Here is a 16,042-nt window from a genome sequence, read left to right as displayed (position 1 = left end):
TTCGATTCTGAAAAAAAAGAACAACTAGAACAGGTTTCAAGAAATCAGCAGGATTTATGGAGGCAAATTAAAAATGAGCATCATCATGCAATCTCAGAGCCTCTGCAAATTCTTCAAAACTGTACAAAGATTCAATCTAAGACAAACTTGAGTTTTACATGGTTATAATTCTGAGCGTGGCCTATAATTCAAATATGCTGTACGTGCAGCATCGCTTTTTTGTCTAATATCTTCATACATTTTGAGCGAGGCCTCGGAAAATTTCGTTAGCCAATCGAGAACCTTTGTTAGGCTTGAATGTATGCAACTTAAGTTTGAAGATACGATGTCGTTATTCTCCTCGTCTTTCCCTTCAGGTTCTTCCCCTTCAACAAGCTGCTTCTGTTTCCTCTGTAGTTCAGCTTGTTGAGATATTGAACACTGCAATTCTCCCAAGATGCCTCTGATGGCATCGCTAAGTTCATTAGATGGAAGGTCTTTGATTCCAGCAAACCAATCGCGACATAGGATGAAGATAGGTGGGGCAATGGCACGACGAGGAGAGAAAGGCCTTCTGCTCTTCGAGCGTTCCCGTGATATACAGTGTTGTAGCCAGCCATTCAAAGCACCAACATATGATGCAAGGCTGTTGATCCAATTGGCAAAACTTAAGCCGAACGATTCAATCTCTTGTTGAAGTTGGACTGTTATCTGCCTCTGCACGTCTGCTCGAGGCGTACCCATGGTAGCACTCTTCGAATGATATGCCAATGATATTGTTATGTACTGTGCATGATGGCATTCGAGCATGGCCTTCCACATCCTGATCAACCTGCGTCCAAACAGCAAATGCATAGCAACCAGCTGTGAGAAATGAGCAAATATACGTCGTGTCGTCTTTTCGATTGTGACGAAGAAAAAACACTGATCCTTCTTACCCCTGAATTAGTTCAATGAGTTGTGGCTGCATCTCTTCATCCCTCATTTTCTCAATGCGTTTTGAAATCGAATCGACAGAATAGATAGCAACTCGTATCCGAGAGTGCAGATCCTTGACAACTGCCCTCGTCTTGTCGATCACTTGTGTACTGTAATCCTTTGCGAATAGGTATCTGAGTTGATCACATTTACGATCATACTCCTTCTGAATGGATTCGCTTGCCTAAAAGTAAGAGCAAAACAAACGAATAAACAAGCTTATTCAATGAGGTTACCAGGTAATTCAGTCCCATTTCCTAAATCTTATTTCGAGATTTCGGCGACCGAAACAATCAGCTCAAGATATCATCTAAATGAGGAACTCAATGTTATAATGCAACATGTTAGACGAAGTTACATACCTTGACTTCATCGTAGAGTTTTCGCTCCCATGCATAAAGCCGATCCAAGGTAGAGGAATGACTTCCAGAGATCATACAGAACTCTTCTACAAATTCGCTTGCACTGTCATCAGCGTCATCTTTTCCAGCAAGAGGATTTCTCGACGAAGATGACCGTGACGACGTTGACCGTTTCCATGTAATCACCTTTGTCTTATGAGGTTCTGCAAATATAATAGGACTTTGTTAAGAATCAACTACAGAAAAATGAACGAGGAAATGGCTTTCATCCAAAAAATTTACCATCAGAAAAGAGGGCAGGCTTTGCAGGACAACAAACAAGTCGTAAACGACGTAAAGGATCTAAGAAAGCAAGACCGGATACGTTTCCTGCAACAGTACGACGCAACAACGAATATTAGTGAACAATTCAACCAACAGAAATCATATACACACAACTCATCAATGTACCATTTGCTTCAAGGTAGCCAACTCTGATTTTGTTGGCCTCAAGCATTCTAGAGATCTCCCTCCCAGATTCTGAAGCTCTCTGAAACCGATGCTCAATCTCCTTAATGCTGGAAAGGAAGTCCTTAGCTCTATGAGTTATGAACTCTGAAGGATCTTCCTGTTCAGTACACAAACTCTTCTCCAACCTGATCGAGCCTCTGGAACCCGATTGTTCGAGCAGAACTTTGCTTGACAAACTAGCTGAATTAAGCTCTTTGTCTTCCTGTCTTGCCATCTCCAAATTTTGTTCTTCAACAGGCCCAGAGGGGCTCATATGGCCACCATTTTCATTACCATTTAGCTCAGTTTCTGGTTTTGCAGTTGCTTCCTGAAACTCATCTTTGGCATCAGCCATTTCTCCCTTGAATTGCTTCCACATTCTCTCATCCTCAAAGTTCACATCCATCCCCCCACCAGTCCCCATAAACCTGAAGCTCTCAATTTCATCATGGGTATCAAAGTAATCCCAAGAAGATCCTGATTCATGAGGTGGCGGTGGCGGACGTGGCAGCGGTGAAAATGGGGAAGCGACTGATTCTTCATAGGCATAACTATGGCTACTCGGCTGGACCTTTACGGTAAGAGGGGGATTGCTTCCGGCGACCATATAACTAATGGTGGCTATCGGCGGCGAAATGGGGCTTTCTTGCAATGGTGATTCCGAAACATCGGCGGTTTGCGACGGGCACGGCGATGGATAAGAGGAATGCGACGGCGTTTTGTCGAGTTCGGTGGCCGACGATGACATAGACGACTCGATAAGAACCTCAGCCTCGGCGTACCGTCGGAGAGAAACGCCAACGTTTTTTAGGGACTCAACGTAACAGACATGAGCAGCGGCTAGAGCGTACCTCGAATCGATGGCCTGTTTGATGAACCGTTTTCGCTCCTTACAAAGGCGTAGGGCTTCGTTGTTCTCGATTTTGGAGTTCGAACCACCCATTCTTCCCCAAAAATTTCAATGACCCAGTTCATGAAATCGAGGTTGAAGCCATGAAATTTCGATTACCAGAACACCCACATGGGAAATCAACGGCTTCCCACCTTGATTTTCAGAACAAACTCCCCAGCATCGAGCATCGAGATGAATCGATTTCAAGAAAAGGAGCAAAAAAAAAAGCGAAAACCCTCGAGAAAACAGAGCAACCCCTGTTCAACAAACAACGCAATAACGCCCACGAAATCAAGAACCCACACCAGAGAAAGCGTGTTGGCAAAGAAAGGACAAGACCCAGAAAGGGGAATGGGCGTGAGAAGGCGAAGCTTACTTCACATTACATACATAGTAAGAGAAAACAGAGGATTAGCTTGTTTTGAAGTACGAAACATAGCGAAGCCAGAAATTGCAGCGACTGTCGGAACTCATAAAATAAAACCCATCAACGGAAAACTCGAAGAAAACGAAATAAAAAAACATCAAAACAAAACAAGGCTGAGATGACCAGTCATCAACGAGCCTCTGAAACGAAGATCTTTGCAGAGGCGAAGGGAAAGGCAGTAATAATGAAGAAAAATGGAGATCAAGAACCTAACAATGGAAGAAAGCAAGAAAAAAAAACATGATAGTCTAGTGGGAATCTCCTGTATTCACCATAGCAAGAAAACACCTCGAAAAATGTGTAGATTACACCAAAAATTCAAAAGAAAAAGGAAAAACACAAAGGAGATTATAGAACATACATACTTCACCATTCAATTTAACAATTATAATGAGCATTCCTTTTCACGGGTACGACAAAAAGAAATCAGATTTTAGAAATTAAAAACAAAAGCAAAGCAAAAACCTTTCACATTACAGTTTATAAATGCACAAGCAACAAGGAAAATTGGTGTCAGAAAAGAGAGAATAGTTGCATTCATTGGCAAAGGTGAGGAGATGACGGAATTACCCTTGATTTTCAAAAGAGAAAGTGTAACGGCTCCTTAAAGTCCGGTTTTTATGGAAATTGCGCTTTGTTCTCTGTAACTTTTGCCAGCTAACTTCGCCATGTTCACAGTGATGGAGCTCTGCACTGCTGCTGTTAGTGGAATGAGAGAGAAGAAAGAGATGGAAGCTTTTTTTTTTTTTTTTTTTTTTTTTTTTTTCTCCTTTCTTGAAGAGAGGTGATTGAATTTTGAATATTCCTTTTCCGCTTTATTATTATTTTTTATATGAAAAAGTTATTTTCTTTTTAAAGGTTCAAAGATAATTTGTTAATAATGGAATTGAGATTTGAGTCTGGACATTTAGTATAAGGTGAGGTACATCATGGCTACTTAGTGACGTGGAAAGGAACGTTGTTTACTTTTTTCATTGTTATAAAGATTTGTGTCAATTTTTTTGGGTACATTTTTCTTCTTTCCAAAGGATAATCATCTTTATTTGTTTTTTATTTTTATGTTTAGTTATAAATTAGTTCTTAAATTTAATAATTCTATGGATGCTTTAATTTTAATTGTTGTGTCCATAGATATTTAATTTTAGGATTATGTTGATTAAAAAAATTAATTTTATATTTAATAGATCGCTTACTTCTATTGAGCAAATTCAAATTTTAAAATTTTATTAGGTATCTAAAAAGATTGTAAATTTATGAGACACTTTTCTCCGGACTTGTAATTCAGCCTAAGATTTATTGATATTTTGTTTTACAATCTTAAGCTGGTGTATTTTGATTGAATTAATAATGTGTGACATACGATAAAATAGGAGTTATGTGAATGAAAGGAGACCATGTATGAATGAGAGAGATTTTGAGAATAGGTTAACTAAAAAATGTTTATATAACAACAAAATGTATTTTCTTTTTCAATGGTTCAATCGTAAACTTGAAATAATTATGTATTAAGTGATTTCTTGGGAATTTTCCTAGGATGCAGGTGAGTTAGGACAAGGCATGCTAGAATGATTTGTGTTGGTCTGTGAAGACCGCTTTGACTCTTAAAAGTAAAGAGTACATAACGGAAACATGTCACAAGGAAATGTCGAGGTCATCAAATGCTAGAAACAAAACATGTTGAAAGGACTCGTTGCTTGACGTGTCCAAGTAGGGAGCTTCTTTGGGCCATATTAGATCTCTACGGCTTTTGCAAGCATGGATTGCTACAGCATTTGAGTTTTGTTTTTTGCAACCCCAAAGAGCATCTACCCTTGTTCCCATCCACTCCTCAAAGGACACTTACTGATTTTTGGAAGTTTATGTCATAACCCGCACCATGCTTACAATTTTTTTATAAACCAGGATAAGATATATATTTTAAGACAAGAAGTACGATCCCATCGTCTTAAGAGAATGTCGAGACCATCAAATGTTTAATTAGATTCTAGATTGTTGTTTGAATGTTGACACACTCACGTTACTCTTCAGGGTTTCTTTCAGACTTCCTTTACCTCCGAGTACGTAGGAGCAGTTTGCTTACTCTGTTTCACAATGAGAGGACAAGACTCAACCTCACTTACGGTTATCTTTGGGTTGCTAATGCCAATTGCGTAGTGTTGTGTTATTGAGAGTGGATTTGTGTAACAGTCTAAAACTATCTTTAGTAGATATCGTCCTCCCTAGATTTTTCTTTTGAAATTTCTCTCAAACTTTTTAAAAGACTAAGTTTCTACGCCTTTTATTTCCACTCACAATCAAGGTAGGATCTCACCGTTCATTTTCGTTCAAGAGTGGATGTTCTCGTTAGCATTGGTTTATCTCCTCGATTGATACGAGGTTTTATAATAAGGAGTGAGGGTAAGTTTATAGTAATGGTTTGAGTTCCAAAAATGGAAGTTGATCCAATGTAATAAATGCGGTGCAGAGGACGTGAAAGATCTGGGAAACAGTGAAAGATTGCAGGATGCAGAATCTTAACAAGTGTCCGACATGCAAGCCTTACAGCTCTCTGTTTCTTAATCCCCAAGCTCTCTCTTGTTGAAATATCATCACTAGCCCAATAGAGTCAAGCCCAATAATTGTACTAGCCCAATAGAGTCAAGCCTAATTGTACGAGCCCAGTATATTTATTTTAGTAGAGATTTTAGGAGAAAGAGATGTAGATATTTTAGGAGAAAGATTCAATTTGTTAGGTCTAGATTCAAATCGGTTAGGTCTAGATTTAGATTGGTTAAATATAGATTGTTTACTCTTAGTATAAATACCCCCACCCTACCTAGGTTATTCATCCAAGAAATCTAAAAACAATAAAAAGCAGAAGTATTCTACAGAGTGTCTTGTATTCTCTTCTCGATTGGTCTTAATAAAGAGAGCGAGTGTTTCCCACAGTGAGTTGTGTTCAACATTTGGTATCAGAGCGAGGTTAGTGTAGGTTATTTGATCTCTTGGAATCCTTAGTATGCTCTGTGGTTGCAGCTCTGCCTGATCTTCCACATCAGAAACGATTTCTTGAGATTAGTGGTGAGTGAGTTTCTTTTGTGTCGTGAGAAGTCTGTGACTCTGCAAGTCTTGTGTCAAAAGAACTTGTTTGGTATTACTGAGGTATGGCCAACACGATGAGTGATTTCCAAATCGTTGGAGGAATTAAGAAACTCAACAACAACAACTACAACACGTGGGCAACATGCATGATGTCCTATTTACAAGGACAGGATCTTTGGGAGATCGTTGGCGGGTGTGAAACTACGCCGCCAGAGGAGGATTCTAACGACGCCTTGCGCAAATGGAGAATCAAAGCAGGCAAAGCAATGTTTGCCTTGAAGACCACCATCGGAGAAGAGATGTTAGAACATATTTGGGATGACAAGACACCGAAAGAAGCATGGGACACATTCGTGATGTTGTTCTCAAAGAAGAATGATACGAGGCTACAACTTCTGGAGAATGAGTTGTTGTCAATTTCACAACGTGATATGACGATTGCTCAGTACTTCCACAAGGTCAAATCGATCTGTCGGGAGATTACTGAACTAGACCCAAAGTCCGCCATTGTAGAATCTCGAATGAAGAGGATTATAATCCACGGATTGCGACCAGAATATCGAAGCTTCATTGCTGCTGTACAAGGATGGCCCACTCAACCATCACTGGTAGAGTTCGAAAATTTGTTAGCCAGCCAAGAAGCCATGGCTAAACAAATGGGAGGCTTCACATTGAAGGGTGAAGAAGCACTCTACACGAGTGAAAGTCAGAGCAATAATAGGCCGTCTACCAGACGTGGATACAATGGTGACAAAAGAAGAAGCCACCAAGGGATTGCACAACCTGAGAGAGCTCAGAAGAACGACAACAAGAGTTTTCAAAGAACGAGATTTGGTGGTATTTGCTATAACTGCGGGAAAAAGGGCCATATGTCTAGAGATTGTTGGTCCAGGAAAAAGTCCATTGAAAACAATGTGGCAATATCCAAAAAGAAGATAGAAGATGAATGGGATGCAGAGGTACTATGTCCCATAGAAGAAGACGAGCTAGCACTCATGGCGACAATGGAAGACCATATCAACTATGAGAATGACTGGATCGTTGATTCAGGATGTTCAAATCACATGACTGGCGATCAGAGAAAATTGCAAGACAAGAAAGAGTACAAAGGAAGTCGTATGGTACGTACAGCAAATAACACACAGTTATCAATTGCTCAAATCGGCAATACGACAATCATGCCTGGCAATAAGTCTGATACAGTGTCGCTACATAATGTTTATCATGTACCGGGTATAAAGAAGAACTTGTTGTCAGTGTCACAACTAACAACATCAGGAAGCTATGTCTTGTTTGGGCCAGAAGATGTAAAAGTTTATCAAGATGTTAAGATAATAGGAAAGCCGACGATAGAAGGACGAAGAGTGGAGTCTGTCTACGTTCTATCTGCAGAGTCTGCCTATGTTGACAAGACCCGAAAGAATGAGACGACAGATCTATGGCATGCAAGATTGGGACATATTAGCTACCATAAGTTGAAGCTGATTATGGAGAAATCTATGCTCAAAGGTCTACCACAACTGGAAGTCAAAACAGACGTTGTCTGCGCTGGATGTCAGTATGGTAAAGCTCATCAATTACCATACAAAGAGTCAAGTTTCAAAGCAAAGAAACCATTAGAGTTAGTTCACTCTGATTTGTTCGGCCCAGTCAAACAAGCATCGATCAGCGGAATGCGGTATATGGTGACATTTATTGACGACTACTCAAGATATGTGTGGATTTTCTTTATGAAAGAAAAGTCTGACACGTTCTCAAAGTTTCAAGAATTCAAGATGATGGTCGAAGGAGAAGTAGGAGCGAAGATTCGTTGTCTACGTTCAGACAATGGCGGAGAATACACGTCAGATGAGTTCGATCAATATTTACACGAGTGTGGGATACGACGTCAATTTACATGTGCCAACACGCCACAACAAAATGGTGTAGCAGAAAGAAAGAATCGACACCTTGCAGAAACCTGTCGAAGCATGTTACACGCAAAGAACGTTCCAGGAAGATTTTGGGCTGAAGCTATGCGAACTGCTGCCCATGTGATCAACAAGCTTCCTCAACCAAAGCTAGGGTTCGTCTCACCATTTGAGATACTATGGGATATGAAACCTACAATTAGTTACTTCCGAGTATTTGGCTGTGTTTGCTATGTATTTGTGCCTGACCATCTACGTAGCAAGTTTGACAAGAAAGCAGTCAAGTGTGTATTTGTTGGATACGACAATCAAAGAAAAGGATGGAGGTGCTGTGATCCAACAAGTGGAAAATACTATACATCAAGAGATGTAGTTTTTGATGAAGCATCTACATGGTGGTCCTCGGAGAAGAAAGTCTTATCAGATTCAAACATTGAAGAAATTCTACAACAGAAGCTGGGGGAGCAAACTACACAAATTCAATCAAATGTCGATGCATCTGAAAATCCAAGCGACATTGATATTGACAAGCAGGAGGTGACTCAATCAAGCGAATCTGATAAAAATGAAACAACACATCAACAACTTAGGCGATCAAATAGAATCCGAAGGCCAAATCCTAAGTATGCAAATGCAGCTATTGTAGAAGATAGAGTTTACGAACCAGAGACATATGAAGAAGCATCACAAAACTCGGTTTGGCAGAAAGCGATGGAGGAAGAAATTATAGCCTTGGAGCATAATCAAACTTGGGAACTAGTGCCAAGACTAGGAGATATCAAACCCGTCTCTTGCAAGTGGGTCTATAAAATAAAGCGTCGACCGGATGGATCAATCGAGAGATACAAGGCTCGACTCGTGGCTCGAGGATTTTCTCAACAATATGGACTAGATTATGATGAAACATTCAGTCCAGTGGCAAAGATTACTACCGTACGAGTTCTGCTAGCACTCGCAGCAAGTAAAGATTGGAAACTGTGGCAAATGGATGTGAAGAATGCCTTCTTGCACGGAGAGCTAGACAGGGAGATTTATATGAACCAACCAAAGGGATTTGAGAGTGCAGCTAATCCTAATTATGTATGCAAGCTTAGAAAAGCTCTTTATGGACTGAAACAAGCACCGAGAGCTTGGTATGGTAAGATTGCTGAATTTCTTACCCAAAGTGGTTATTCAGTTGCGCATGCAGACTCAAGCCTATTCATCAAAGAAAGAGAAGGAAATTTGACAATTGTGTTGGTCTACGTGGACGATTTGATTATCACCGGGGACGATGAAAGAGAAATTTATCAAACAAGAGAAAATTTATCAATACGCTTTCAGATGAAAGAGCTAGGAGAGCTTAAACACTTCTTAGGCCTAGAAGTTGATCGCACAGATGAAGGACTGTTTCTCTGCCAACAAAAGTATACCAGAGACATGCTTCAGAAGTTCAACATGTTAGAGTGCAAGCAAGTTTCAACACCGATGGAGATAAATGCCAAGATTTGTGCACATGAAGGCAAAGAGTTGAACGATGAAACAACGTACCGACAACTAGTAGGTAGTCTTATCTACCTAACTTTAACTCGACCTGATATCTCGTATGCAGTTGGGGTTATGAGTCGATACATGCAAAGTCCAAAGAAGCCTCATCTGGATGCAGCTCGACGGATCTTGAGATATATCAAAGGTACAATCGACTATGGTCTTTTGTACAAAAGAAGCAAAGACTGCAAGCTAGTTGGATACTGTGATGCTGACTATGCAGGAGACCACGATACTCGGAGGTCAACCACTGGGTATGTGTTCAAGTTTGGTTCGGGAACAATTTCTTGGTGTAGCAAGAGACAACCAACAGTATCATTATCAACTACAGAAGCAGAGTATAGAGCAGCGGCTGGAGCAGCCCAGGAAAGTACATGGCTAAAACTCTTGATGGAAGATTTGCACCAGAAAATTGACTATCCAATATCACTTCTTTGCGACAACCAATCTGCGATTCGCCTTGCAGAAAATCCAGTGTTTCATGCTAGAACAAAGCATGTGGAGGTGCACTACCATTTCATTAGAGAGAAGGTCCTAAAGGAAGAAATTGAGATGCAGCAGATCAAGACAGATGACCAAGTGGCAGACTTGTTTACAAAAGGGTTGAATACTAGCAAACATGAGAGCTTTCGCTGTCAGCTCAACATGATGCAGCGAATGAGGACTAGTGCTGAGGGGGAGTGTTGAAATATCATCACTAGCCCAATAGAGTCAAGCCCAATAATTGTACTAGCCCAATAGAGTCAAGCCTAATTGTACGAGCCCAGTATATTTATTTTAGTAGAGATTTTAGGAGAAAGAGATGTAGATATTTTAGGAGAAAGATTCAATTTGTTAGGTCTAGTATAAATACCCCCACCCTACCTAGGTTATTCATCCAAGAAATCTAAAAACAATAAAAAGCAGAAGTATTCTACAGAGTGTCTTGTATTCTCTTCTCGATTGGTCTTAATAAAGAGAGCGAGTGTTTCCCACAGTGAGTTGTGTTCCCACAGTGAGTGTTAGGAATCACGACTCTCCACAATGGTATGATATTGTCCACTTTGAGCATAAACTCTCATGGCTTTGCTTTGGGCTTCCCCAAAAGGCCTCATACCAATGGAGATAGTATTCCTCACTTATAAACCCATGATCTTCCACTAAATTAACCAATGTGGGACTTCCTCACTTATAAACCCATGATCTTCCACTAAATTAACCAATGTGGGACACTCCCAATCCCAATAATCCTCAACAATCCTCCCCTCGAACAAAGCACACTATAAGCCTCCCCTGAGGCTTATGGAGCTCTCGAATAGCCTCCCCTTAATTGAGGCTCGACTCCTTTCTCTGGAGCCCTCGAACAAAGTACACCATTTGTTCGACACTTTAGTCACTTTTGACTACACCTTCGAGGCTCGCCATTCTTTGTTCGATATTTGAGGATTCTATTGGCATGGTTAGGTTTAGGGCATGGCTCTGATACCATGTTAGGAATCACGACTCTCCACAATGGTATGATATTGTCCACTTTGAGCATAAACTCTCATGGCTTTGCTTTGGGCTTCCCCAAAAGGATGGTATTCCTCACTTATAAACCCATGATCTTCCACTAAATTAACCAATGTGGGACTTCCTCACTTATAAACCCATGATCTTCCACTAAATTAACCAATGTGGGACACTCCCAATCCCAATAATCCTCAACAATCCTCCCCTCGAACAAAGCACACTATAAGCCTCCCCTGAGGCTTATGGAGCTCTCGAATAGCCTCCCCTTAATTGAGGCTCGACTCCTTTCTCTGGAGCCCTCGAACAAAGTACACCATTTGTTCGACACTTTAGTCACTTTTGACTACACCTTCGAGGCTCGCCATTCTTTGTTCGATATTTGAGGATTCTATTGGCATGGTTAGGTTTAGGGCATGGCTCTGATACCATGTTAGGAATCACGACTCTCCACAATGGTATGATATTGTCCACTTTGAGCATAAACTCTCATGGCTTTGCTTTGGGCTTCCCCAAAAGGATGGTATTCCTCACTTATAAACCCATGATCTTCCACTAAATTAACCAATGTGGGACTTCCTCACTTATAAACCCATGATCTTCCACTAAATTAACCAATGTGGGACACTCCCAATCCCAATAATCCTCAACATCTCTCTCTCTCAAAAACCTCCAGAGTCAACCTTAACTCCTCGTTAATGGCAATCGTGTCGCAACCCACAAACCACCGCCATTCCCCCCACAATCTTTGCATTATATATAATCATTCTCATACAAATTGACCCAATTCATTGTATCTGAAAGTAGATTAAAACCCCCCCTTTTCTGCAGACAGATGATGGTGGAGTTCCATGGAGAAATCCCAGAAGACTCTCACGATGGAGACGAAGAACAGGAAGAGGAAATTAGCTACGATGATCTTAAGAAACGAATGTGGAAAGACAGACAGAGGTTGAAGAAGATGAAGGAGAACCGTGATCATGAAGAGTTTGAATGGGCGGCCAGAGAAGAAGCTTCTCGCCGGAAGAAAATGTCCAGAGCTCAAGATTCGATTCTCAAGTACATGGATAAGATAATGGAGTCTTGTAAGGCACAAGGGTTTGTTTACGGGATCGTGCCGGAAAAGGGTAAACCGATCACCGGCTCTTCTGAGAGCCTCCGTGACTGGTGGCAGGACAAGGTTCGGTTTGAACAGGATGCTCCACTGAACATCGCGAATTTACTTCCGAGAGTGATCGAAGAAGCGGGGCTCGATACCAAATCGTTTCTGCACCTACTCCAAGAATTGCAGGACACGACTTTAGGGTCGATTCTGTCGGCTCTGATGCAGCACTGTATTCCGCCGCAGAGGAAATTCCCATTGGACAAAGGTCTGGCGCCGCCTTGGTGGCCGACGGGAAAGGAGCTTTGGTGGGGCGAACAAGGCGTCGCCGGTGGGCAGGGCGTTCCACCATATAAAAAGCCTCATGATCTCAAGAAGTCCTGGAAAATCAGTGTCCTTGCGGCGGTGATTAAACACATGTCTCTTGATTTGGACAACATGAGGAAATTGGTTCGACAATCGAAGAATTTACAGGCGAAAATGACGGCGAAAGAGACGATTACTTGGACTAAGGTCGTGAATCAAGAAGAAGCTCTCTTGCAATTGACCAAAAACAGCCTCAAAATAACATCCGACGAAGAAGATCAAGAACAACACCACCAAAACAGAGGACCCGAAAACAGGGCAGAACAAGGCACCGGCGGGATTATTACGAAACGGAAGTGCGAATTCGAACGAGAAGCCACAGCTGATTCAGCGGTGTATGCTTGCCAGAACGAATGGTGCCCACAGAGCGAGGCGCCAAAGGGGTTCGCCGACAAGAACGCGAGAACAGAGCACGAGACGCAGTGCGTTTACAGAGCCGACGGCGTGGGGCAGTTTTCTAACGAGCAGTCGATCGACACGCATTTGATGAGCGTGGTGGAGTGGATGAGCTGGGAGCTGTCGAGGGCAGAGCCGAGCAGCAGCGAGTCGAGGATCGATGACGGCGGATATGGGTCGGGTAGCAGCACAGTGGATGGCAGTGGGTATTGGAAGGGCAGCATCGGAGAGGTAGGGGTGGATGGGTCGGGTAGCAGCACGGTGGAGGATTATGGCAGTGGGTATTGGAAGGGCGGGATTGGAGAGGCAGCGGTGGATGGGTCGGGTAGCAGCACGGTGGATGATTATGGGAGTGGGTTTTGGAAGGGCGGCATCGGAGAGGCAGCAGTGGACGAGGCGTTTGAGATGCATAGAGAGAGTATGGATTTGAATGCGAGTCCGGCGGCGGACGATTTGCAATGCCAACAAGATGCAACTTCGATTTGGGATTTGAGATATGAATGGAGTGAAGAGTGAAGAATAAAGAATTTTGTTGAATTTTGACAGATTTTGAGTGCCTAAATAAATGGGCTGTCTTTTTGTCTTGGTCTCAATTCAGCCCTATAAACAAGTCTTGAATGCTTATGCCTCAAAATTATTTCAATTAATTTGTAGGAGTTCATCAAAGATTCAGATAATCTGTTTCCAACATAAGAAGGAGAATATGCTACAATCAAATGACAATGCTCTGTCAAAAGAGGAGAACATGTTTTTGAAATACATACTATTGCTTTCAATGAAATGCCAATCAACAAGCGGTTAAAGAACATCATCCATTGTCCAAGGCAATGAAAAACAACATGAACTAAACAACATCCAATCAACTAAATCAAAAGTCCAAATTCCCACACTTCTAACTTCATAACAATTTTTATTTTTCAGATTTCTATTTCTCTATCATATTTTGTAGATCGACACGACACAGAAACGGTAATTGATGTCTTACAACGACTCGTCGTAGTCGAGATATTGTTTGAGGAGGGAGGGGCAGAGAGCGAGAGGGCGTTGAGTAAAGAAGCCCATGGCATTGGCATAGCGAACATTGTTGGTGAGGCCATTGTTGTTGGTGAGGATGACGGTGGCGCTGTTTCGGCCGAGGTCCGGCTGGTTGCAGGTGGGATGAGGGCTGCTCACAAGAACCATCTTGCAGCTCTCATCCTTGTGATCGTAAGAGACAGGAATGGTGTATTTTCCTTCAGAATTGGTGATGGCTTTTTTGCTGAACTTCAACACCCATTTGGCTCTGTCTCTACATTCAAGTCTCACTATTGCACCTGTTTCATTTGATTTCAGCCTTTTAAACCAACTAAGAATCACTAACAGCTTCTATTTAATAGCAAGGGTTGGATGAATTATACAAACCAGAGATGGGAGTGGAGGCGTTGGTCTCGAAGCCACAGCGACAAGTGTCACAGTAGACGCAGCCATTGACGATGAATGGCTTCTGCAGAGGCTGCGCAGAGGCCGCCACCACAAAACAAACGCCAATCAATATCCAAAAAAGATTAGCAACAGCAGCTGCCATAGCTGTAACTACTGCAAAGGACAGACAAAGAAGATGAAGAAAATGAGGAGGAGAGGTTTAAGAGGGTCCATTTGTTTGGTGATATTTAAAAGGCAATGGAGAGACTTGGATTTGTGTGAAACCATAAATGCTGCAACGTGCTTTCCCCCTTCACTTTCGCAGTCACCACTTGTTTATTTGATTTATTAGCTACGTTTCCATTCTGTTCTCCATAATTTATAAATTTTGTAAGAACTGAGTTTTAAGAAGAGAAGAAATGTGTAGGTTGTGAGTGCATGTGAAACAGCTAAATAAAAGAGCTAAAAAATTGGCATTGGAATTAGCAGATCCAAATGCAGGGATAGTCGGAGGTTGACTTTAATATCCCTCCCACCTTTGCTTTTAAATCAAGGTAGGAGATGGCGGATCCAGTCTTCCATTTCCAGATTCCTCCTCTACCCATCAACGCTCATATCCGACATGTTTTAGAGTGATGCTGAACGTAACAAAAGTGACTTTAACAATGATTTTAACGCTCGTATCAGAATTATCCCGCTTCTAGAGATTTGATTTCACTACGTTGAGGATGGTTGCAAGGAGTTCTACATTGATTAATTAAGAAGATCGTGAATTTATAAGTAAGGATTACTATCTCCATTCGTACAAGACTTTTTGAGGGACCAAAAGCAAAACCACTTAGGTTCGATCCTCCACCTCTTGGCAACCTTTTGTCCTACTTTAACTCACCTCTCTTTTTTTTTTACAGATGACACCATTTTCTTCTTGGAAGAACAGCTTATAGGAGAGGCATGCAATCAAAGAAGTCTGTAAAAGACAAGGAGAAAGCGAGGGGTCAGACAATGAACACAGCCAAGTCAGTGTCCTATGTTTAAAGAAGTGAAGAACAGAGCATGGAAGGGCTTATAGGACTGAAGGAACAGGTGGTAAGGAAATCCGCATAAAGGTTGTGACTTAGGCTATTCCAGGATGCACAAAGAAAGATTGATTGGAGAAGCAAACAAAAGGGGTTATGGGATTTAGAAATTTCAAAGTTTTCATCCACGCTATGCTTCATTGTCCTATGTGAAAAGTGAGAGGCTCAAGTAGGTACCTATTTGTCTCCAGCTCAAGTAGCCTCCCAATCCCAATACGAAAGAAAGATATCATTAGCATGTGGAAAGCTTTAAGATCTGAATTAATCCCAACCCAACAGCTTCTAATTTGACTAAAACAGTAATCTTTACTGACCTTAGATTTCATTTTTGCAGATCTTTCGAGGACACAACCTGCCACTTGATGTTGGAGTGTAAGTTTTCTAAGAAGCTTTGGTTTCATTGCTTCCCTTCTGATGGGATGTTCTTTTGCTTTAGGTAAGGGTAGCTGGTCCTCGCTCGATCACGGGAACAGCGTCAGGAAATCCCTTTCCAAATACAACTCTGATGGTTCAGTTTTTACAGAATCTTTGGCTTGTTGTTTGAAATTGAGAAGGAAACAAAGTATTA

The 16,042-nt window shown here is 41.6% G+C and overlaps 3 protein-coding genes across 3 annotated transcripts; 1 reads left to right on the top strand and 2 right to left on the bottom strand.

Annotated features, from left to right (window-relative positions):
* Window positions 1-5: 5 nt before the first annotated feature.
* LOC111448045 (nitrate regulatory gene2 protein-like) lies at window positions 6-3,580 on the bottom strand. Its single transcript, XM_023087494.1, has 5 exons — window positions 1,770-3,580; window positions 1,602-1,688; window positions 1,320-1,522; window positions 918-1,141; window positions 6-811 (listed from the first exon to the last, which is right to left on the bottom strand). The coding sequence occupies exons 1-5, from the start codon at window positions 2,749-2,751 to the stop codon at window positions 163-165; spliced, it is 2,145 nt and encodes a 714-aa protein (XP_022943262.1). The 5' UTR covers window positions 2,752-3,580; the 3' UTR covers window positions 6-162.
* Window positions 3,581-11,865: 8,285 nt separating this feature from the next.
* LOC111447010 (putative ETHYLENE INSENSITIVE 3-like 4 protein) lies at window positions 11,866-13,826 on the top strand. Its single transcript, XM_023085964.1, has one exon. The coding sequence runs from the start codon at window positions 11,969-11,971 to the stop codon at window positions 13,511-13,513; it is 1,545 nt and encodes a 514-aa protein (XP_022941732.1). The 5' UTR covers window positions 11,866-11,968; the 3' UTR covers window positions 13,514-13,826.
* LOC111447011 (protein DOWNSTREAM OF FLC-like) lies at window positions 13,746-14,730 on the bottom strand. Its single transcript, XM_023085965.1, has 2 exons — window positions 14,399-14,730; window positions 13,746-14,310 (listed from the first exon to the last, which is right to left on the bottom strand). The coding sequence occupies exons 1-2, from the start codon at window positions 14,559-14,561 to the stop codon at window positions 13,979-13,981; spliced, it is 495 nt and encodes a 164-aa protein (XP_022941733.1). The 5' UTR covers window positions 14,562-14,730; the 3' UTR covers window positions 13,746-13,978.
* Between the last annotated feature and the right edge of the window lie 1,312 nt (window positions 14,731-16,042).

The sequence above is a fragment of the Cucurbita moschata genome, unplaced genomic scaffold (assembly GCF_002738365.1).
Source record: "Cucurbita moschata cultivar Rifu unplaced genomic scaffold, Cmos_1.0 Cmo_Scf00009, whole genome shotgun sequence".
In the NCBI taxonomy this organism is placed as follows: domain Eukaryota; kingdom Viridiplantae; phylum Streptophyta; class Magnoliopsida; order Cucurbitales; family Cucurbitaceae; genus Cucurbita; species Cucurbita moschata.
This window is presented reverse-complemented; position numbering and strand designations above follow the sequence as displayed.

Coding starts and splice junctions, on each gene's coding strand:
- LOC111447010 (XM_023085964.1), top strand. CDS start 11,969: ATGATGGTGGAGTTCCATGGAGAAATCCCAGAAGACTCTCACGATGGA.
- LOC111447011 (XM_023085965.1), bottom strand. CDS start 14,561: ATGGCAGCTGCTGTTGCTAATCTTTTTTGGATATTGATTGGCGTTTGT. Junction 14,311..14,398: donor CGCCTCCACTCCCATCTCTG/GTTTGTATAATT, acceptor CAAATGAAACAG/GTGCAATAGTGAGACTTGAA.
- LOC111448045 (XM_023087494.1), bottom strand. CDS start 2,751: ATGGGTGGTTCGAACTCCAAAATCGAGAACAACGAAGCCCTACGCCTT. Junction 1,689..1,769: donor TGGCTACCTTGAAGCAAATG/GTACATTGATGA, acceptor GTACTGTTGCAG/GAAACGTATCCGGTCTTGCT. Junction 812..917: donor CTCATTGAACTAATTCAGGG/GTAAGAAGGATC, acceptor GTTTGGACGCAG/GTTGATCAGGATGTGGAAGG.